This window comes from Populus alba, chromosome 16, assembly GCF_005239225.2.
Source record: "Populus alba chromosome 16, ASM523922v2, whole genome shotgun sequence".
Classification (NCBI taxonomy): Eukaryota; Viridiplantae; Streptophyta; class Magnoliopsida; order Malpighiales; family Salicaceae; genus Populus; species Populus alba.
The window spans coordinates 15,532,211-15,556,719 of NC_133299.1; the positions used below are offsets into that span (position 1 = coordinate 15,532,211).

General features: G+C 34.1%; 2 protein-coding genes across 5 annotated transcripts; one reads left to right on the forward strand and one right to left on the reverse strand.

Moving 5' to 3' along the window:
* The first annotated feature begins 3,600 nt into the window (after positions 1–3,600).
* LOC118035595 (uncharacterized) lies at positions 3,601–10,059 on the forward strand. 4 transcript variants are annotated; one of them, XR_004685200.2, is made up of 5 exons: positions 3,601–3,964; positions 4,095–4,461; positions 8,026–8,147; positions 8,688–9,282; positions 9,468–10,059. XR_004685200.2 is itself a non-coding variant. In XM_035041195.2 (4 exons), the coding sequence occupies exons 1-4, from the start codon at positions 3,818–3,820 to the stop codon at positions 9,132–9,134; spliced, it is 1,083 nt and encodes a 360-aa protein (XP_034897086.1). In that variant the 5' UTR covers positions 3,601–3,817; the 3' UTR covers positions 9,135–9,391. The 4 variants fall into 4 exon arrangements, 1 of the variants encoding a protein (XP_034897086.1); XR_012168159.1 differs by having other exon boundaries at positions 9,473–10,059; XR_012168160.1 differs by having other exon boundaries at positions 9,562–10,059.
* Positions 10,060–11,061: 1,002 nt separating this feature from the next.
* On the reverse strand, positions 11,062–16,226 carry LOC118035594 (leucine-rich repeat receptor-like protein kinase PXC2). Its single transcript, XM_035041194.2, has 2 exons — positions 13,508–16,226; positions 11,062–12,745 (listed from the first exon to the last, which is right to left on the reverse strand). Exons 1-2 carry the CDS (start codon positions 14,959–14,961, stop codon positions 11,302–11,304), a joined length of 2,898 nt encoding a protein of 965 aa, XP_034897085.1. The 5' UTR covers positions 14,962–16,226; the 3' UTR covers positions 11,062–11,301.
* Between the last annotated feature and the right edge of the window lie 8,283 nt (positions 16,227–24,509).

Genomic DNA, 24,509 nt, shown 5'->3' on the forward strand with positions numbered 1-24,509 from the left:
CATGTCGTGAGCGAGGGAGAGAGGACAGGGTGGTGGTTTTTTCCAGTGTTCGGTTGTTGATGACTTGATTCACTTTATCCCAACTCACAACGCCCGAGTTATGGCTCACGAGGTCGACCTGATGACTGATTTTAGTGTTTGTTTTTTTTGTTTTAAAAGAAAAATAATATAATTTTAATAAAAAATTAAAAAATAATAGGTTAAGAGAGCTCCAATCAATTTAAGCCAGGATCAAATAAGTTCTTTTTTTTTTTTTTTATCAAGTTAATCAGAGGTTTTTTTTTTTTTACTTGAATTAATCTTTTGATAAATCAAATCTTGAATCGACCCATCAAATTCATCCAAGTTTTATAATTATATTCCAAAAAAAAGGACAAAAAATAAATGGTATGATCACATGTTATCTTTCTTTTTTTCTATCTTATTATTTTTTATTCTACATTAATTTAGAATATACTCTAGTTATATATATATATATATATATATATATATATATTACATTGAATTGATGTATTGAAAAAAGAATAGATTTTCATTAGTATTGGCTTTAAAATCCAAATTTAAAAGGTCAAGAAAGGAAACAAATCGTTTTTCTAATTATATCAATCCCTTATATTCATATGATATAACTATCTAATTTATTAGTATTTATAAAATCCAAATAAGGAATAATAAGAACAAAACTATCTTGCTTATTATCATTCATTTGAAACCTTAAGGACATGAAAATGCCATAATCCTAAGTGAAAATAAAATTAATTCCATCTCACGAGCCTGTTTAAAAGTGTAGTTGTGATTGTTTTTTTAAAATATTTTTCGTGCTGAAATGCATTAAAATGATATATTTTTTATTTTTTAAAATCAGCGTATCAAAACGATCTAAAATTTACAAAAATAATAATTTTTAATAAAAAAAAATTAAATTTTAATAAAATGTTTATACCGCGTTCCCAAACACCCTCCTTCCAAAAAGTTACAGGGCCAGGAGAGCAACTACATGAATAACCCATTTGGCACTCAGCATTAGTTATCATCCCTCAGAAAAAATAGCACATAATCCTTCAATGGCTACCTTTTGAGAAATATCAATGTCATAAAAGATGGCATTAGAATAAAATAAATCGATAAAGAGGAACCAATTGGGAAATATAGAAAATTATTAGAACCTAAATGATAAAATCTATGTTTGAAATGCAATTAAGAATGGGCATATAGGTCAGGGACTAAATTGATGTTTTACATACTAGTACTGTAGATCAAAGAAATTAGAATGAAGTGATATCCATTGGCTTCAAATTTACCAATGCAACACAATTTAGTCCTTATAATTTCCACTAATATTGAAATTTTATTACCAACATATTGTCTGTATATATATATATATATATATAAAAGGTGTGCATAATTAAGTAGTAGAGTAATTATCCTAATCAAATATTTAAATCAAGAAAAAGGATCATCGTGGTAGTAAATCTAGACAGTAAGATGAGCTAGAGAAGCAAATGTAGCTCTTACAATTAATCAAAAGACGGATCAAACAATGTTTAAATCCTTAATGACCTACTAAAAGCCTTCCAAGATTTGGGATCTTTAGGATCAGCCATGCCTTCCTTTTTTGCAGCAGCACCACCACCACCATCACCGCCACCACCTTTACCCTTTCTACCAAGAATAGGCCTGAGCAACTTCTTCAGGAGCTTGTCAAAACCCAACCCACGACGACGGCACCCTTGCTTCACATGTGTTGCCAGAGGAGCTGTATCCTGCCCATTTAGTTTTCCCCTGAGCTGAGACCGAGACGCACCCGGCTCCGAGAGACTCCTCCCCAGTATGGCTTGGTTCAGCTGCACCTCAAAGGAGAGTCTCTCAAACTGGTCCAACAATGTGCTTTGCTCATCCCCAAATCTTTTGAGAACCACCGCTATCTCGTCCATTTCTTTTTCACTTTCACTCGCTAATGAGACATGGGAGAGCTTACTTAGGTTTATAGATGGGGTCATGGCTCACAACATGGAAGCTTAAAGGGTTCTTTTTTGCTTTTGAACGTGGCTCGAAGAAGCTGAGACTTGGAAGCCAAGCTTGATCGAGAAAAGAATACCAAACAGTGCTTAATCCAAGCAAGAGGCAAAGTATCAATGGCGGTTTATATCTGCATGGTAACTGGAAAGGCTGCATTAAATGTGAGCACCAGGCCAGAAATTACTGCTAATAGATTCTGCTTCGAGGGTTTGCGTTTGAAGTTTGAACACAAATTATATATTCTGGATGATGTATCTAGCAGTATATTAATTGTGGACCAGTCTCATAAAGATTGGAGAACAGGTAGATTTATGAACATGGTCCACCAATTTGGTTCAAAAAATTGGCACGATCCATCTTGTTAATTAATTGACTCTAGAAATTATATGTTATGCACGAATCAAGCTCGTCTGGATATAATTCAAAATACCATGTAGACTTAATTATGTTGCACATGAGTGATAATTTAATTGTTACCAAGCTAATTTTCTGTAGAATTATTTGATTCAAACAAGAAAAACCCATTTAATTTTAGCTCATGACCTCATATATATATAAACTCACTTTAAACCTTGATCATTATACATATTGAATACGATCTCAAACTAAGCATTTTCTTAAATGTTGGAGGAATTATTGGGTTTTTTATTTTATATTTTATATATGGATACTAGAAGAAATTAAAGTGTGGGACTAATGTAGTTATATATAAGAATATTTATTTGAAACATACTTCTAAAGTTGAACACAAATGATAATTTAATAAACAAATACTTTCGCTAACCAGTCCTCATACATGCATGTTAATACTATCAAATTATATAATGTTTGTTTTAATTTTTCAAATAAAAATAAAAAAATAAAAAAAAATAATCCTATCTCACTTCCCAATCTCAATGTATCAAAGAATCTTGTATCAATCTAAAACCTAAAGCTAGTAAATAAAGTTCTAACATAAAATTTATAATATTCTCTAACACATCTATTTTATATAACATTAAAAGTGTTAAGTTCTAATAATATGTAAGAAAAAAAATTATTTCAATCTAAAAATTTAAATAACAAGGTTTTGATATATAATTTATATTATTTTTTTAATAAATTATACTACTAAATCCTTTTTTTTTCATATAATATTTTTATTTACCAAGTCCCACTTGAAAAATAGTTCCATACCTCATGTAACCCTTACTATTAAAAAGCAAATTTCCCACCCCCAAGCTTCTTGTTCTATGACCACAAAAGGTGAAAAATATTATTGGAGCCACAAGCCATGAGAGAAGTCATTAGCCCTCAAGCCATGTCTGCCATTAAAGCTAAAAACTTTCACTTTATTGATTCTTCCTTGTTTGAAAGAGATTATGTTTTATTCCTTAAATAAAAAAAAAAAAATGTATGGTCTTCGTCTCCTCCTTTACCACCCTTCTCCCACACAAAAGTAAGCCATTCCTTTCTGGGCTTACACATACACCGAAAAAGCAAAATTCAAGAGCAAATTTTCCATCGAGGCCCAAACATAACCCAAGCCCAATTTGGGCTTCATATAATCCAATGGTTAGCCCATGTAAAACTTTAACGCGTTTGATCTGTCGTTTGAATGCTCAACAGCTCAAGCATGAAGCACCCTTCTCTCTCGCCATCTCACACCTTGCATGCAAGACAGCTAAAAAAAATTGACATGAAAAATCCTTAACCCTAAATTTCCAAATTCTTAAATATCACAAATCCATGCAAGCTTCTCTAATCTGGAAAAAAAATAAAAAATAAAAGAAGCAAAGATCTGTACTTCTATTCAGTAATGGGTAGAAATGGAATTTCAAGACTATTTTTGTTCTTCGTCGCCTTGATTTTATCCTCCGGTGCTTCTAACGCTTCCTTTGTCTCCACGATTCGGCATTTGGCTGCTCCTAAAGACCACGACGGCAACAGCCCCGTCAAAATCCAAGTAAACTCACTCTCTGTTTATTTTACGTTTTTGTTTTTGTTTGTCTTTTAGAGAGGAATTAATTTAATGATGGTTTTTTAGAGAGAGACATAAATTTAATGATGTTTTATTGTTTTTGTATTTAATTAAGGTATCCCCGTCGCCAAGTCCAGATCCTGCTAAGACACTAAATACGACAAACACTGAGGATAATTCGGTTTCAAAAGTTGATAATTCCACGAGCTTAAATAATAATAAAAATAATAATAATATTGGTAATATTAGTGATAAAAGTAATGGTGAGAGGGGGGTTGTGGGACTAAATTCGACTCGGGGGAATGAAAAGGAGAATGGAGATGAGAAAAGGGATGATGAAACGAAGAATGTGAGTGAAGAGAAGGATCATCGGAAACCAGATTTGGAATCAGAGGCTGGTGGGGAGAATTGTACAACAGCGGGCGGTAGGAGGTGCACGGACCTCAAGTCGTTGACTGCTTGCGTTCTTGGATTTGATAATGGTAATGGTTTTTATTATATTATGCAATGTGTTTCTATTTTCCCTGGCTGTTTAGTCCCATTTTTCGAGTTGCGATGCTTGGTTTCTTTTATGGAGTTGAGGATTAATGGTTGATGGACATTATCTGTGCTGCTGGTTGTGAGTGGTTATGGTTTTGGTAATGTGATGTATTAGGATTGCCGGAGACGAAAATGGAAATGAATGAATTTTTGTGTCTTGAAATGCTGAACTCGAATGGTAAATGTAAATGGGATCTTTTGGTGGTTTAGAACTTAATTTGTTATGTTGAGTGGCAGAAGAGAATCAATCTTAGATTACTGTATCAGCAATTATCTGAGGATTAGGTTCTTGGTAGCACATCACATTACGATAGGTGGTAGAGAATCATGTTATAAATGTGTTGAGTGCAGCTGATTGCTGCAGTAGTGTAGTTGCTAAGGCCAGTCACTTTCACTTTTTTTTCTTTTTTTAAATAAAAGAAATAAGGACCATGTGAGCCTTGGAATTGACAGTCCATACTGTTTTACATTTCATCAGTCAGTGGAGTTTGCAGGCATGCGTGATTTAAAAGCTGTATAAATCTAGTTCCATGATGTAATGAAAATGGGGAGTCAAATTCAAAAGGAGGCAAGATAGATATATCCAGAGAAACAGTTGGAGCTTCTTTCATATAGGAATTTATGGTAGTAGCAGTCTTGCATGAGTATATACTTTCAGATGTCTATCATTGACATGGATAGTCAAGTGCTTCTTGGCCCCTGTAAAGTCATTAAGTGGGATTATGGTATTAAAATGATAGCATACTCACCTTGTCCATCTTTAAAAGCAAAGTCATCTATATTTTTAATGTTGCATTAAACTCATCAGAGTTGTAAAATCTCATGTAATTCCTGCTTTATTTGAAACAATGTCTTTATTTTCGCTGTGATACATTATAACCTTTTAATATTCAATTTCTTTTTTTAAGGTCATGTTCCAATCCGTTTACTTGTTCTTTAAGATATTGAGTTTCTTCTAGAGTTCCCTGTGTAGAAATTCATGTGTGATTAGCATAAGGGAATTAATTGTGGATTACTCAGTGAGTGTTTGGGAGTGTGGTAGCTTCTACTTTTGGGTCCGTTCCAAAAGTGTGTTTCACTTGAAAAAGTATTAAATTGATGGTTCTTTTAGTGCTTTTTATTGGTTTTGATGTGTTAAAGTCAAAAAATCTGAAAAAAAAATCATTTATGCATTTTCAAGCGAAAAACACTTTTAAAAAACATCATACACCACAACACCAAACTCACATCACCTGCAACTGTGTTGAAGTTCAACACAATCAAATTATTTTCTTGGTAGTAAAGAAACAATATATTAAGGGTTGGCAACTATGTGGTATCTTTGGTGGGTTCTACTGATTGCTGTACTAGTGTTTTATTTTATTATTGAGAATCTTAGTGTAGTTATTTTTGTTGTGATGGTTTCTTTCTTCCTTTCTTTTCTTTTTAAGGAGCGATAGTATGTAAACCTTGGAATCACAAATCCAAGCTGTTTAAGTTCAATCCATCAATTAGTTAGTGGAACATTAATATGTGCATAGCATAAAGGAACTATTCAGAATACCTCCACTGAAAAAAATAAAAGAGTAGTGTATGTATAAAGCTTTCTCTTGAAGTGCTTGTTTTGCTCTGAGCATACATTATCAAGACAATTACCTTGATTAGTTTGTGCCCTATGTTGTCTGATGAAGTAGGTTATCAGAACACTGGCATATTCTGAAAAGGAGACTCCTTTGTCTATTTTTTAAGCAAACTCCTGATATTTTAAAGTTGCATCAAGCCTCTTGAGATTGTATTATATCTCCTGTAACTCCTATGCGTAGTCTCATGATAGTCCTGTTCATGCCTGTTTAAGACTTTCATTAATTCATGTCAAGTCAAAATTCATTCCCCCCTTACTATCATGTCTATGTTTAAGTGACTCCTGTTGTGTGTATTTCCTTTAATTTTCACAAGCCCTTATGGTGGCCTTTCTTTCCTTTTCTGTTAACCATTTACAAAGTTCAGGCATCAAAACCTCAGCTGGAAATGATGATTCTTGGATTTTAATGGCTATTTTATCATGGCATGAAGAGTTTCATGCTATAACTTGCAACCCTTGAGGCTATTCAACTGCAGCTTGTTTGGCTTATAATATGTAGCTATTAACAATTTTTATCAGGAATGAAAGAAAATATGAAGTCTTAGATGTTTCATTTAAACTCCAATCTTGGACCTCTTCATTTAAGTAGCAGGAGAAGTACATGTGGATTATAGGGGTCGGTGGAAGCACCAAGTCCTGGTATCGAGATGAGATTGGAGCACATGCCTTATTGATAGCTGTCTTATTGGAACTTATGAAGGACAAGTGTCATCGCAAGCATTCTTTGGAGGTGCCTAAGAAATTCCCAATCTATTGCTTACTGTCATCTTGCTCTTGGCCTTAGCAACTTCCAATTTAAATTGGACATTGGTGCATCATATTTAGCATGTGATCTTGTCCAGACCCCAATCCTCACATAGGCAGGTTTAGTCCTCTGTCATTGCATGGGAGCAGCATTTCTTTGGTTTAGGATGTCATTGCGGAATGTCTTGTGCCAGAAATCGCTTCTCTATGTCCATGAATCAATTTTTCTGTTAAAAATATCATTAAAAAGTTGAGATATTTTCAACAATTCAGATTGTTGCCATTTCTCTTATCGTTACACTCTAGAAGGCTGCTCTGTGGAGACTGGAGGATTGATGTTTTTGTTTTTGTCCTTAAACTCGCCTTCTTATGAACCTCAGGCATCTGTCTTATTGATGTTGGGCAATGTAGCCTTCTATTGATAGACCACAAGATGCGGGTGTGACAGCTGGTTTGCCTCAGCATTTTTGCTTGTTATGGACAGTCATGCAGTTTCTGCTTCATAAGGGATATTAAATTTATCATGTCTTCTTCTCTTGGAAACTGGTAAATCATAATTTTTGTTTATGGTCCTCCAAATACAAAATGGACTTAAACTTGAACTTGAAATACCTTGCATACAGTACAAGCTAAAACACACATTTCAGCATGGTCATATCACAATTTCTGGACAGTGATGGTATATGTGACTGCAATATCAGAACTGGATCAATGACCACTAACCACGGTCATTATATACTTGTTAATACGTGTCACTGACTGGTCTCCTCTTGTCAACTATCAGGCGGTGAGTTTTTGTCTGCAGTGTCATGTAGGTTATTGCTGCTTATGCTATTATATGCAGTAGTTCATCAGTCAACTTTTTTCAATAAGCTATAACTAGTGCTTTTGGTTGTTTGGACCGTGCTCAGATAGCATTCTATTTTGCACCCTTTTGGTTACAATTGTCTGTCCAACCTTTTGTTTTCTGGACCTCTCCTGTGACTAGCAAGTACATAAAGACATGCAGTGGAAGAACTTCATTTACTTATGTGTTGCTCATTTTACAACTCACCTAGAAAAGTTATGCTGTTATCTGTAGAGGGGTACTTAGTATGACCATTTTTATATAGTTCATCATCTATTCTCCCTCTCCTTGTAGGATCCCATTGGTGGACGGTTCTTATACAAAATTCTGGGGAACGCAATTTGTCAGTGGATGTGCTTGCCCCAAATCCTAATGACAATTTTTTGGTGGAAATAGCGAAACACCAAACTAAAACGGTACGTATTGTTTTCCTGTTCCATCGTGTTGTTTCTATGGTCGACTTAAAACTGGCATGAGATATGGAATACTTAAACAAAATTGAAAAGCTGTAGCCAGGCAATAGAAGCAAAACAGAGTGAGAAAACAAGATTAGATTAAGCTTCTTCCAGTAACATTCCGTTGGCATGGTTTAAGAGCAGTTTCAAAAGTCAGCAAGAACTCACAAGGTGTTACTGGTTCTTGGCTTCCGCTAGCTTGAATGCATGTAATTGCTGGAAGGTAAGGAAGTTATATTGAGAACAGGCTTAGATCCAGTGGCAAACTTTAAATTTACTAGAAACTGAAACTTACTACCAATTTGTGATATTTTTCTTGCCTTGTTCTGGAAAATTTAATCTTGTTCAGTTGACATCGTGGTACTACCCAAGACAGATTAAATATTTCTTGGGGGGGGGGAACCATGATGTTTCATGTCGGTGATCTAATAATTGTACAGGCAATTTATGGGTGTATTTGTTGCCTCCTTTTAAAGCAGAGTTTCAATGTTTTCTTTTCAGATTAATTTGACTGTTGGTCAAAGGACAGAGATGATATTAAATGCTAAAAATGGGGACTGTGTTCTGCACTTGGATCCTCTTGAATCTCAAGCAAACTTTTTCATGAACCTCCCTTCTTATGACCAGCTAATCACCCCCATCAATGGTGCTTACTTCCTGATTATTACAGTGGTAGTTTTTGGAGGGACATTAGCTTGCTGCATGTGTAGGAAGGGGAGACCAGAGGCCAGAATCGCTTATCAGGAACTTGAAATGGCTATGCCAGAATCTGGTGTTGCAAATGATTTCGAAACAGCTGGAGGCTGGGATAAGGTCTGGGATGATAATTGGGATGAGGAGAATGCAATAAAGTCACCAGCTGCACGCCATTCAGCAAGCGTGTCAGCCAATGGCCTTACTTCCAGGACTCCAAACAAAGATGGATGGGAAAATGACTGGGACAACTAGGATTTTTGCAGGGAGAAGAGAAAAAAGAAAGTTCTACCTTCCCAGGATGTGGACAAGGAGTAGAACAAGAAAACGAATAGAAATACAAAATTTTGATTGTAAATCCTTCTGACAAGAGCGATTTTGGCATTTGTAGTTTCGTGCAACGGTGAGAGTCCAGAGAATTGTTGAAATACGTAGATGATATAATCTTTTCTGTTTTTGGTGAAATGTAAAATGCTCACATTTGTTTTTGTGCGATCTGCATTCTTTGACGAGCACTTGAAAACATATTCCATTGCACATTCTGTTCTTCTTCATTGAAGGGGAAACCCAATTCTTGTTTTTGTCCAGCACAGAAAGGGAAACCACATGGGACATATAGAAGTCGATGAACACACACAGGTTGAGGATGAAGGATGATCTCCTTTTAATTATCATATTTCAGGCATGAAGTCCACCAGGGGAAGCAGAACCAGTATGGTAGGGGCTGGGGCTTGGGACCCAAAAGCAGGAACAAGAGATGGTGCCTGTCATTCAATCCAAGAATGCAACTCCCCACTCATATTTGGTATGTTCCTGTCATGGGTTATGGATATGGTTGTACTTTTTACCTTTATTTTAATCACCAGGTCCCATGAGTTGGAGTCGCATCAGGCTCGGTCAGTCCAAAATCCCTCTGTATTCTACTTCGTCTTTTGATTGCACCGTGCTCAAAAGTTTCTCCCTGTCGTTCAACTATTTTGATTCGAGGTCATTTTTCAGCTAAAGAATGGCAAGCAGGACACCAAATCATGCAGCTAGCCACCCTTCTGCTAAAACTAGAGGCCTTCAAGCCCCGTGCATTTTTTGCACGTTTTATCTCAAACCCCTTTGCTTGCTCTTTCAAACTTAAAACGTTAATTTTTTTCATATTTTTAATTTGAAAACACGGGTTACACCACAACCGCGTCTTTTTATCACACATCACACGAGCTCAGGCATCATATGTTTTTTTTTTTTTAAAAAAAAAAACAACTTAAAAGCGCATTCCAGGTCAATTTAATGCATTAAAGAGAATTTAATAAATTCTCTTAAATACTAACTGTAAGATTCATATTTAGAAAGTCAAAAGAATTGAGCGTAGAGCACCTAGGTTTGATTAAAATCATAGTTGATGCAAATTTACTGCCTGTGAAACTCTGATGAACTCTGTCTCTACTACTGCTTGGGTTTAGATCTTCCGATTCATTCCACAGGTAAATATTATGATGTAAATAAAAAGGTATGATGAGCACACTATTTCATAAGAGCATGTTAAACTTTTTCCCCTTCACAAGGCATATTACCAATGAATATCATGCAAAGTTCCCACTTGATTGCCATGCACTAATATTGCCACTCAAAAAGGTGCCATGGTGGTGCTTTTCAGGACCCCCATGTGATTTGCTATGATGATGTCCATTTCCAGTTTTATTTGTTTCCCTTTGGGGTCCAACACCATTCTTCAAATCCAAGGGTTAATTATTCTCCCGAGCTGCGGACACAGAGGAGGTTGTTTATGGTAATAAATTACAAACAGTGCGACGGAGTGCATCGGTGGAATAAGTGGCATCGGTTGGTTCACAGAATTGAGAGCACGGCAGCTCTCTGCAATGAGTGCAAAAGTTGTTGACCATGCTGCTCTTGAGGGTGCAATAAATTCTCAGAAAAGCAAAAGGTGAAAAAGCAAAGGCAAATTCTGGCTTAAGAAGTATGAATAAAGCAAAAGATTGCTTTATCCAAGAGCATCATACCATTCAAATTGTATATAGTCCACAGAAGCCCTTGTAGCTTGTCCGGTAGTGACCTCAGGTGTGCTTTCATTTTCTTGTTGAGACCTTAGTCCATGTAACATGAAACAAATACAAGATGCTATCAAGACAGAGATGAGAAACCAGTCAAGTATACTCCTTGGGGAGGAATACCATTGATGCAATATTATACTTGCCCTATATTCTGGTGAAAAGGAATCCGGTCATGGAAACTGTAGATAAGATTGTCATAAAAAAAGGGATACAAATAAAATTCAATAGCAAGAAGGAAAAATTTGAAGGTAAATTGAACAATATATTCTTTTTTTTTTTTCTTTGAACAAACCAACCGGATTCTTCTTCACTGGAGAAAACATGTTTTCAGTTTCTTTCTTGAACTCTAGTACAAGTCCAGTTCACTCCAGCTCTTCCTGCCCCCCTGCAGGACATTGGATCAGCTCTAAAATATTGACCACTTCTTCCATGTCTGGCCGATTCGATGGCACTTGAGATGAACATATCAAACCAAGTTTTACTACTGGAATCGCCTCATCTGCTGGGAAATTTCCTCGGAGTCTGCCATCAATGCATTCTTCCACTCTTCCATCCTCCAGTGCTCCCCTCACCATGTCACATAGCACAACCACATCATCCTCCATGTATTCCACTGGCCTCTTCCCTGTCACCACTTCCAAGGCTAGGACCCCAAACCCGTACACATCACATTTCTCAGTTATCTTCACCGTTCGACAAGCAAACTCGGGAGCCATGTATCCTAATGCACTCTGGATTTTGCTGCTTAAGATGCAACGGTCTAGAGTGGGCAACAGCTTCGCCAGGCCAAAGTCTCCCACTTTTGGCTCACCAGAATCATCTATCAGAATATTGGTAGATTTTAAATTGTAATGGGTTATGTTCATGTGATGCAAATGAGCCAAACCTCTAGCCATTCCAAGTATTATGTTGAATCTATGCCGCCAGGAGAGGTAGTTCTTATCAGGTCCATCATGGAGATGCTTATACAAACTTCCACTGGATACGTATTCATAAATAAGGAGTTGCAAGGATGGAGTCCAGTAATAACCTTCCAGAGTGACAAGATTATGATGCCTAACCTCTCCAAGTTTCTTCACTTCCCTTTCAAATTCATCTTGGGACTTGATCAAACTTGAAACTGTCAGCTTCTTTATAGCAACTGAACGCCCATCTCGAAGTACTGTTCGGTAAACAACCCCAAACCCACCACGACCAAGTTCTGAGTCTTTGTTGAGTAATGCTTGGGCCCCAGCAACAAAATCAGCATCACCAGAAAACATGACAAGCTTGCCATAGTTTGGATCATTAGTTGGGGAACAGCTGAAATCTTCCCCGCCAGAAAATGTGAAAGCAGCAGGAGAGCGTGCCATAGAAGATCTTGCACGGATATTGAGGAGAGTAACAGCTACCACACCGAGTGTAATGCAAGCGGCTGCACCAATAGCAATGAGAGCAGAGATGCTGAGTGCAATCTTCCTGTGATGGAGATTAAAAGAGGTGCCATTGGAGGAGCCAGAAGAGTTGGGATTCAGAACAATAGGCTTCTGATGGACAGAAGGGCAGGATCGGTTGACAACAGATCCACACAAGGAGGGATTGCCAGAGACAGATGATGGGGAAATAGTGTTGAAGAAACCCCCAAGTGGGAGATCACCTTTTAAGTTGTTATGAGAAATATTAAAGGACAGGAGGTGGGAAAGATTGCCCAGCTCCTTGGGTAAGCTTCCAGAGAAGCGGTTGAATGATAAATCTACATATTGTAGGTTGGTTAGGTTTGCAATGGCTACTGGAACTGGACCACTAAGGTTGTTTCCAGATATAATTCTGTACAGTCCAGTCAAAAAACAGAGAGAGAAATAGTTAGAACAATGCAGGTTCCATAACTTATAAATTGAAACTAGAAATTATTAAATGAACGTACAATAGACAACAGCAATTCAAGAGTCCAGATTTTTCTTTGTTGTATTCTTTCTCTTCCTCATTCTTATTTCAGCATTTAACAAAAACTTCAAATTATATCAATTCGATCAAATCCCGATAACAGTTTTAAGATGGGCACCGTATAGTAATGCGCTGAGAAATAGCAAACACCACTGATTATCAGCTTAAACAAACAAATAAACACACAAAAAATCATACTGATCAGGTTCTGCTGCATAGATGATAGTCATATGTTGATCGCCATTTGGTGAGCCTATCAGCACTAAAAACGTAGATTGTTTTTCATCTTACACCAAAATGACAATAAAGCTTGCCGGCAAAGGTCAGACTAAACACCAACAAACACATAATTAAACTAAGAGAAGGTATGACAGTCTAGTTGTTTCATGCAAACAATTTCAAAAAGAGCTAAAGCAACCAACCATAAGGGTGACCTGCCCTCGAAAACAATACGACAGTGCAATTGTTTTCACTGTAATGATTGAATGTAATGGCTCTCAGTTGAAATTATTAAGGACTGCTAACAGAATTGTAAAAGCAGAAAGTTATTTTCTCAGAGTATTGCAAGCACAAGGAAATTACAAATGGGAAGAACCAATCGGAGAACTTTTAAAGCAAAAGTCAAGCAAGCGAGGAAAAACTCACAAAGATGTTAGAGATGAGCACTTCTTGATCTGAGTAGGAATTTTCCCAGTTAGGAAGTTCATCTCCAATCTCAGTTCCTTGAGGGAGACTGCTCCTCCAATTTCAGAAGGAATGCTTCCGGTTAGCCTATTATCACTCAAATCCAGAGCTTGTATCATTGTCAATTCTCCTACACTCGGTGGAATAGAACCAAACAGTTGGTTCCTTGACACGTTAAAGAGTTGCAGGCTGCTTAAAACCCCAATGTCAGATGGGATTTCTCCAGAGAAGACATTTGAAGATAGATCCAAGACCTGAAGACTTTCAAGAGAAGCTGCCAAAGACACACCTGAAGGATGTTCTATGCTTTCATCAAGTTTGTTCCCAGAAAGCGACACGCTTTTTAACCCCGTCTTGAAAATCCATGAAGGAAGATTACCTGTCAACTGATTATGGCTAACATCTATAGCCAAAAGGTTAACACAATTCGCCATTGACTCAGGCAATCCTCCAGTAAGCTGGTTCATGGACAGATTCAATTCCTTCAACACGTTAAGGTTTCCTACTGAAACTGGAATCCGACCTGAAAGTCTATTGACAGAAAGATCCAAGCTTTCAAGACTTGTCAACTCTCCAATCCACCCAGGAACTTCCCCTGTAAATGAATTTCCTCCTAGTCTAACAGTAGCACATGAACTAAGCCTCTGCAATGACTCTGGAAGACCACCAGACAAAGCATTCTCGCTAAAATCAAGCAATTTCAAAACCTGGCAACCTCCAATATCCACTGGTAGCCGCCCAGTGAACCTATTCCTTCTCAAATTAATGGCTCTCAAAGCATACAAATTTGCAATTCCTTCAGGAATCTCTCCTTCCAACAAATTACCAGACAAATCAAGAGACTGTAGCCCTCTCAAATACCATAATCCAGATGGCAATTCACCAGAAAGGCCATTCGATGAGAAATTAACAACTGAAAGCGACATACAAAAGCTCAAAGAATCAGGAATCATCCCTGTAAGATCATTCCTAGCAAATGAAACAGACCTCAATGACCCACATTGCTGGAAAAACCCATCGGGGATTGACCCTGATAGACTGTTTTCACTCAAGTCAATAACTTGTAAGCCGCCAAGTCTAGGAAGATCAGGGTTTATAGTCCCATTAAAGTTATTATTAGCCAAAGACAGAACCTGAAGAAATTGTAGCCTCAAAAGGCCACGACCAATGTGCCCAGATAAAGAGAAGCCATTAAGAACCAGTTCAGTGACCCGATGGGTATTCGGGTCACATTTGACACCAACCCAGTTACAAGGACTGTCATCATCTTCATTCCATGATGAGAGTTTAGACTCTGGGTCTTGAAGACCCGCCTTGAATACTATCAAGCCAAGTACATCATCATTGATTGAGTCCAAACACTGTACCAGAAGTAGTGGAGCTAAAACAGCTAAAAATAAGAACTTGAGCAGCATGTTTTTTCCCAGTTCAATTCAATCCCAACTTTTGATACATTTGATGCTAAGAAAAGGACCCCATGAAAGAATGCAAAAGGTTGAGAAAAGGGGCTATCAAACTTGAAAAGGAGAGATTTTTTGGGCTATCAAAGATGGCAACAACGCCTGTGACTCAAAAGACAGAAAACAAGGTGGAGGTTACAACTGACAATAGCAGGGATGGAGTAGAAACAAAAAGGTTTTGTTCTTACTTTTTTTTTTTAATCTTTGGAGATAAATGAGAGAGAGCAGAAAGTTTCTGTCTCTGAAAACATATACTTCTAGCAGTAGAAGCTAGGGATGGTGAAGCTATAAGCCCTGCGACGGAAGAAGCTAAAACAATTTCCAGGCCAAACAAAAGAAAAGCAAGAGAGAGAGAGAGAGTCCGGAGAATGAGAATGTGGGAGGCAATGTTTTTGGACTAAAAATGAAGCAAAGGCAATAAAATGAAACCACAGATGCAAACCCACTTTCTTTTTTCAATTCCCTAACTTTTTCAAATTTCAAAAAAGAAAAAAGACAGTCACTATAGTATCAGTAGAGTAGTGGTAGTGGTATAGATTATACGGGAATTCTCACAAACACAACCTTCGATCTCCAAAAAAAGAAACACCAACTACCAAACCTCACATTAATGAGGCTTCTATAGCCAGTTAGTTAGTTCCACCTCTATAACTCGACAAAGAGCATGTCATAAAGGGCGTTAGGTGCTGAAGGGATGGAGGAGTTAATAGGAGTGGGAAATTTTAAAGAAAGGGAATCGTGGCGGGAGGGTAGCCGGTAAAGCAGCGAAAGAAGCGGGAGAAAGAGAGATTTTTCTTAAGAATTTTTGAAGGGATTGATCACTAGAGGTTGAGATGGGAAAGCGGAGGGAGCAGCAAGAACATTTAATGATGGGGTCAGAAGAAGAGAAGAGAAACAGTAATGATTCTGTTTTGGTGTTGGTGTCGATGCTAGTGGGTGTAATAACTAATAACAAGGAAAGGAGAAATAAAGAAAGAGTAAAGTGTGCTGTGCTCTAGTGGAAGCAGCAGCAGCAGCAGAGGGCTTTCAAAGCTTCTTTCTTTTTGAAAACAAAGAAAAGGAGTAACCGATGAGAACAGGAACAGAAGACAAGGAACTGCGGAAGGGTTTTTACTTTTCTCTTTGATTTGTTTAATGTTTTGTTTGGGGGTTTTCATGGTCAAAGGAGAATCCCTTGTCTGAAACCAAGTGCCATTTCTTCGATTCTTCTCCAGTTTTCTTTGATTTTTTTTTTGTCCATTTCTTGCCCAAATTGTCAGGGCATTTTATCCTTCTCTTTTTCTTTGATCTCAGGGATCAGAGGAATTTTGAAATTGATTAAAATTTTGTTTATTCTTGTCGTCAAAATTGTGTTTTAAAAGTGTATCTTCCATTAAAAAAAATTAAATTTATATATTTTTAATAATTATAATATACTGATATCAAAAATAAAAATAAAAAAATTATTTTAATATATTTTTAAATAAAAAAAAATTATTATACATCACAATATTCAAAAATAATGTAAAATAACTTCTCGTTTTAAAACAAAAAAGAATGAGATAATAGGGGTAAAATAAACATGTTTCATTATTCTTTTTATATTTTAAAAATACAAAAATTTACTAAAAAACTATTTGAAAACAGATTTATTTTACATATTTTTCTTTCATATTTTTAACCAAATTCATTTATATTTTTTTTTATATCTATCATTTCTATCTTATAATACTAACTTAAGATTCACTCTTCCCTCTATTCATACTCAACAGCACTCAACGGCATCGATATCCCTACTATATATTTTCATTTTCAAAATTTATCATATTTTAACATTTGCACGTACGTACGTGTGTATTTATACCAGAGTATGAACTATATACATGTCAAATGACTACTAAGATTGTCATCGTATATGCAGTATTTAACAAAAAAAAAAAAAAACAAAGCATGTGATGTGAGTTACATTAATTTTAATTTATTTTGCTATTATTTTCGTATATGCAGACATTTATTTTTTTTATGTTACTGATTGACAGACAAATATATGAAATTCACCCCATTACCTCAACCTTTTTTCCCAAGATATCAAATAAAGAAATTTATTGTGAATAACATTTTATTTTATTTTTTAAAAAAGTTGATTTTAGACTAGCATTACCACAATCATACATCAATTGCATTTATTTTATCAAAAAATCATCTCAACTCAATAGCTTACTATCGGGTTTAGATGGTTATTTGACATAATATTAGAGTTTTGAAGATCAAACGGTCACGAGTTTGAATCTCACCATCCCCATTTATTTGATAAAGAATAAAGGTAATATGGATCTGTATAAGTTTTAAGTCTAGAAAGCTTTCACTTGAATGGATGTGTTAGAAAATAATATAAATCATATTTTAGAACCTCACCAAACAGTTTAAATTTTTAAATTGAGGTGGTTCTTTGATATTATATGATTTATATTATTCTCTAATATATTTAACTTGTTTGAAATTGTAAATAGCTTCAAATTTAAAAATCATAAATTCGAATCAATTATAATTTATTTTATTACATTCCATGTTGCTACATTAGTTTTAGCATATAAAGTTTTTTTTTTTTTTTTTACAAGTTACGTCAAATATCTTAGTCAAGATGGCTTTTCATATTTGCCGATTACTTGAAAATTGATTGCTTAGAGTTTGTAGCTATGACGTGGGACAAAAAAATCAAGCACCATAATTAATAAAATCAAATGAAAACCAAAAACGTAGAATTAAGCCAAAGAGTGACGGGGAGTGCTATCTTTTATCGTTTACGATCATTCATGTGTAGAATCCATGTCTTGAATCTAATATCTCCACCGAACTAATGTCATAAGTATAGCTTAATAAATTTGTTTCCTAATAGTTTTTTATATATATAAAAAATATTCAGGCCATATAAATTTCATTTTATTTGAATATTATATATATATATATATATATTTGTTCAATAATATAATAGCTTTTACAGTTATTTTTAAAAAATATATTTAAGAAAAAACAGATTATAATTTTTTTCATAATCAAAGAATAAAATTTTTCAGAATTTCGACCAATCAAACACTTTCAGACAGTAGGGACAAGACAGAATTTCAACTACACCTCCTTGCACTACCAAGTCGGACACTATATATATATATATATATATATATATATATATATATATATATATATATATTAAAAAAAACCCAGGTTGAGAAACTGAAAGGGCCCTAAGATTTCTAACAGGGATGTTACACTCCCAGGTTGAGAAAACATGGAGGAAGAACAGGATCAGAAATGGTAGTAATCAAGACAGGAGAGGGACAGAGACCTGCACCTCCTTTTTTACACTGTTCAATGGAGGCATGATAATATAAGATACCGTAGCTAAGGCAGCAGTACTGTCTTGTCCAAGATTAGACTACAAAGTACAAGAAAAAAGGCAAATCGTAGTAGCAGTTTTCAAAGATCCATGTGTTGAATGTGGCCAAATTCCTCTCTGTTTCTTTAATGTTTTCTCTACTGTTGTTCGTATTCTAACAACCCAGTTGTCGTATAAGATTTCCTTGCAAGACATCAATCAAAAAACCTCCTTCTTCTGGCATTTTTCTCCACTTCGATACTCTCCACCCACCTTCACCGGCCTCGTCGAGCTCGCCCTTTGAGTGTTCACTCAAATTAACATTTGTTTTTCACGTTATGTTCGAGTATGAAGGTAGGTCTTGAGATAGATTTTACCCGCCAAGAAATGATGGGTTTGATGAGAAAAACACGTAGCTGTGGCGAGCAAGAGTTACCCTAGAATAGTGGGATTTTAGTCAAAAGAAAAATACTGCCACAGATATGAGATTTTAGTCGCGATTATTCGATATTTATACCGGTATTTTTAATCAAATATAATTGTAAGAAAATGTTTTAATGACGTTCCAGACAATTGTCATAATTCCTGTAGAAAATAAATATTTTGCAAGATCACCACATATATACGTGATACATGATAGAATCTTGATAAAAAAACATATATATATACACACACGCATGTTTAATCAAGTTTTTTCTTCTTCAACGAACTTATTATATAGCTATAACTGCCGTTAATATTAATATAAAAATGATCAAAGATATATAACAATAGCAGTTATAAAATAACATTATAGTATATTTTAGAACTCCGGACTTCTAACACAAATATGATATTTCTCTCACGTTTTAGTGAATTTGAGATTTTCTAGGTATATACCAATTACCAAACAAGGGAAAAGGAATTGAATACAACAATCATCCTACCAAGAAAATCCCTTAGAAAAGACGCTTGGTTCACGGTTTACTCTTTACTTTAACCCATAATTCTAAAGCCTAACCAATAAATCAACTTAGAGCAAGATTTGTATCCTGGATCATTGATCAACTTAAGTTTTTTAAATGATATTATTTTAATTAAATTTTTTTTAAATAAAAATCAATGAATTGAGTGTTAGACCTTGACTCGATCAGGCTCGAGTCAATTAGATCAGCATGTTAAATTGAATTTTTAACATGGTAGTGTTTTTTTTCTTTTTTTTTCCAACTTGAACCAATAAAAATCTTCGAAGTTATTGGGTTTAATCCATCATGCTAATCCAGGTCTTACCACTATAATTTTATTTGGAATTTCGAACCAGGTTATTAAATAATCAATTGACTTCTTAGTCTTACAAGTAGAATAAAAAAATTGAGATCCCTTTTATAAACTCCATTTATTTTTCCATTTTCCACACTTCAAACCCTCTTATCGATGTACTTTTTACGCTTAGAAAATTTTTGTTTTAATTGTGCTTCTCGGGGAGCTGCCATGGATGGTGGATGAGTGGCGTAGATGGCGGGCTATCATGCTAATAATACCAACAAATAAATCTAAAATATTTGCTAAATCCAAATTATGACTTGTGTAATTCTTGTTGTCCCCATTGATTGCCCTTGCAAACGAATCCATGGCCTTTTCGAAAAGTCTATCCTGGCGATGCCGTGTCTCGCAGTTCATGTTTCGATCAAGTTCTAACATGATTTCCATCTTCAACCCTTAAATCACAAGTAATTAAAGAACATCATCTTTTGCTTCGTCTACTAGCTTGTCATAATTAACACCTCAATTGTTTGAAAGATATAATATCTCTTGTTGGTGGAATTTCACCAATAGTTATAAACACGGACTATTCAGTTCAAGATATGATTTACAAGTTGGGTTATTTAATTTATAAAAACTTTATTTAAGGATTTTAAAAAAAACTAAAATGATATAATTTTTTTAAAAAATTCAATCAAAGTCTTATTTGAATTTCTGGTCGACTGGATGATTTCGATCCATTTCAATTTAAATTTAAATTGACAAGTCATTGAATTGACCTGTTAAATTAGACCAGGTTTAATAATATTAATTTAAATTATCATGATATTTTTTTTATTTTTAAAAAGTATCATCTTACATCATAATAACTAGTTTGATTCTCTACACTACGTTGTGATATGTAACAATTTTTCTCTCAACATAAAAAAAAGGTGTGAGCATTGGAAGCATTATTTTTACCATCAAAAAAAATTTTTTTTAATTGCAAATTAAAAATTTTATATATACATTCAATAAAATAAATCAAGAATTATTATATAGGCCAATAAATAATAATAAATTTATTGATTCCAACTAAAAATTAAGTCAAAAAAACTAAGATAAAATGCATGTTAAGCTATCTAATCTCATGTTGTGAGGAGCTCTTCTAATCTTTTTTTATTTAATTATTTAGCAATAAAAAAAATGTTAGGAAAAAGATAATTTAAACTCCATTGAAATCTCTCATTCATTTTTTTTATCAAGATTCTCTCTCTTCTCTCGGCCCAAGGATTGGAAAATTAACAAAATGAATTTTTAAACTAAAATGACCTTTTCGCATGAATTTTAGACTTGCTATATGATTTCCCTACTTTTTCCATGTCAACCCCTCTTTTATTTTCTTTATTGAAAACTTCATCAATTACTTGTTAAATTGGCCATAAAAGGATTTAATCGGAAAAGAATCAACAAAACTAAATTTGATTCTCTCAAATCGAGCATCAACTAAATGTTGAATTTATTTTCCGACACTATGAGAAATCCCAAGCCAACAAAAATAAATCATCAAGCTTGATCCTAAATCAATTAATATTAATAAAAATTTAAAAAAAAAAATCAAGTGACCAAGAAAAATCAAATGACAAAAGAAAAAAAACATGAAAGGATTCAAATAGAAAAAAATTTAAATTTAAATTTACCAAATCAAGCATCAATCGAGCATCCGATTTGTTTTTTTGACACCATAAGATACCTATAACAAGCTAACATAAATAAATAACCAAGTCTAATCTTAAATCAATCTAATATAAAATAATTAAATTGAAGGGAAAAAAAAGTCAAGTGATGAAAAAACAAATAAAAAAAAGACATTGAGGTTGTTCACTCTTTAGTTTTTCCATCCCAAGTTTTTTTAATTATATCAATAACAAAGAAAACAAAAATATATCAACTTGCCCACTTTCTATTATTTTGGAGGTACTTTATTTTTCTTGGTGTTTTTAATAAATGATGTTGTGGTTTGCCATCCATGATTAATTAGTTATTTGATTCCATTAATTATAATTGTTTATCAAATGGGATACAATTTGCACTACATGATTTAAAAACTCTTCCTAACTACTACAAAAACATATATATATATATTACCATTTCTTCTAGTAAATTCTTCATAAAAATGACATTAAAATTCATTTTATTAAACACTTGATTGGCCTTTTCACAAGGGGAATGGGAGATTTGAGATCCCTTTTGTAAACTCCATTGATCCCTCCGGTCTCCACACCTCAAACCCTCCTCCCGATGTAATTTTTTATGCTTAGAAAATTTGTGCATTAATTGTGCTTCTCGTGGAGCTGCCATGGATGGTGGATGGGTGGCGTGGATGGCGGGCTATCATGCTAATAGTATCTACAAATAGATCTAAAATCTTTGGTAAATCCAAATTATGACTTGTGTAGTTCTTGTTGTCCCCATCGATTGCCCTTGTAAAAGAATCCATGGCCTTTTTGAAAAAAGTCTATATATCCCGGCAATGTTGTGGCATGCAGTTCATGTTTCGATCGAGTTCTAACATGATGTCCATCTTCAACCCTTAAATCACAAGTAATAAAAGAACATCATCCTTTGCTTCGTCTACTAGCTTGTCATGATTAACACCCCAATTGTTTGAAAGATCTAATATCAACTGTGGGTGGAATTTAACCTGGAGTTATAAACTTTGACCTGGATCATGACCTGGTTCGAGGCCTAGTTTAAATGTTGAGCATGTTAATCCAAACAATGTTATTTTAGTAATTTTTAAAAAAATTAAAACAACATAGTTTTTTTTAAAAAATCAAACCAAGTTCTACTTAAATTTTAATCGAGTTGATCAAGTTGATCAAGTCATTAACATCTAGTTTGATATGAAACTTAGGCTGATAAGTTACCGAGTTAACCCATTAAGTTACATTGGGTATGATAACACCGATTTAAAGTGTTTTGTTACTTGTCTATGTTGTGGGATGGAGCAATTTTTCTCTCAACATAAAAAGGGCACCGGCATTGTAATACTTTTTCTACCATTAAAAAAAAAAATTACAAACTAAAAAGTTTATACGTGCATTCATTAAAATAAATCAAAAATTACATATGTCAATAAATTATAACAAATATGATGATTCCAACTAAAAATTGAGTTGGAAGCTGAGATAAAGTGCATATTTAAGCTATTTGATCTTATGTTATGGGAGCTCTTTAATTTTTTTTATTTAATTACATAACAATAAAATTTTTTTTTTTAGAAAATAAATAATTTAAACTCCATTGAAAAAAAACATATATTTTTTGTCATGGGTTCTTAAATTGATATAAAAATATATATAATTAAAATAAATATAGATTCATCAATACCGAGATTGTTCATTTTAATTGTCAGAATGTGATCAATTAATAACATTCTCTCTTTTTTATTGTTTTTCAATGAGATTCTCTTTAACATAAAAACTAAAAAAATCAACAAATTAGAATTTTAAACTAAAATGATCTTTTGCATGAATTCTAGATTGGCTATGTGATTTCCTCACCTTTCCCATTTCAACATTCTTCTTTTTTCTATTTAAAAATTCATCAATTACTCACTAAATTAGCTACACAAAAAAAAAATTCAATAAAACTAAATTTGATTTTTGCCAAATCAAGCATCATTTAAGTGTCAAATATGTTTTTTTATATCACAAAGATCCTATACCAAGCCAATCAAAATAACTTATCATGGTTGATTCTAAACAAACCTAATGTAAAGGGATTAAATTGAAAAAAAAAAGAGAGACAAGTGGCAAAAACAATCAAATGAAAAAAAAAAACTTGGAAGGACTCAATAGAAAAAGAAAAAAAAAAACTTAACAAAATTGAATTTAAATTTACCAAATCAAGCATAAGGTTTCTTCTCTAGCACGACGAGTACCTATACAAAGTCAATAGAAATAATTTACCATGCTCGATTCTAATTCGATGATTAAATTTAAAAAAGAAAAGTAAGGAAAAGAAAAGAAAATAAAGGTGCTTCACTTTTCTTATAAACAATGTTTCTATCCCAAATTAAAATAATAAAGGAAACAGGAATACATCAACTCGCTCACTTTCTATAATTTTGGAGGCACTTTAATTTTTCTAGGCCCTTTTAATTAAATGATGTTGTGGTTTGCCAATGGTGATTAATTAGTTATTTAATTCCAATAATTATAATTTTTTATCAAATAGGATACGATTTGCCCTCCATGATTGAAAAGCTTTTCCTACAACAATTACAGTCACTTGGTAACCATTTTTTTTGGAAAAATCTTGAAGAGGCCCAAGCATTTTCATAGTTCTATACTTCTATTGACGTGTCTTGGAGAGGCAGAGAGGGCATATCCATGAACTCAACAGAAGCCCATAAAACGCCAAAACATGGCCCATCAGGGCCCAATACTTCTGGACATTTGAAGCTCATGATTTATCAATTGTATATCCTGGGCCAGAGTAATGCCCAACAAATCTTGACACGCCATGGCATTGCTAGCGGTTTACACAATAACGTTTACGCTGCCTTCAAATCTAGACTACAAGAACTGCGGTTACGGAGTAAAAGTTGTATTATTTTTGTGTTTTAAAAATATTTAAAAAAAAAATTTAAAAATTTGAATAATTTTTAATTTTTTTAAATGTTTTGATATGTTGATGTTAAAAAAATAAAAAAAAATATTATTTTAATATATTTTAAATAAAAAGTACTTTTAAAAACAATATTATCACATTTTCAAACACACTCTAAAGCTATTAACTCCTCTAATTTTCGACACTATTAACTTTAATTTTCTAATTTTACAACTACTAATGGTATAACCGTAGCATAATATCTATAATAATAATAATAAATAAATAAATGATAACAATAGAATGCCGATTG

Excerpts from the sequence above, each read along its gene's own strand:
- LOC118035594 (XM_035041194.2), bottom strand. The coding sequence starts at position 14,961 with ATGCTGCTCAAGTTCTTATTTTTAGCTGTTTTAGCTCCACTACTTCTG. Across the intron at positions 12,746-13,507 it reads TGCTCATCTCTAACATCTTT|AATTATATCTGGAAACAACC; the intron begins GTGAGTTTTTCC and ends TGGACTGTACAG.
- LOC118035595 (XM_035041195.2), top strand. The coding sequence starts at position 3,818 with ATGGGTAGAAATGGAATTTCAAGACTATTTTTGTTCTTCGTCGCCTTG. Across the intron at positions 4,462-8,025 it reads CGTTCTTGGATTTGATAATG|GATCCCATTGGTGGACGGTT; the intron begins GTAATGGTTTTT and ends CTCTCCTTGTAG. Across the intron at positions 8,148-8,687 it reads CGAAACACCAAACTAAAACG|ATTAATTTGACTGTTGGTCA; the intron begins GTACGTATTGTT and ends TTTTCTTTTCAG.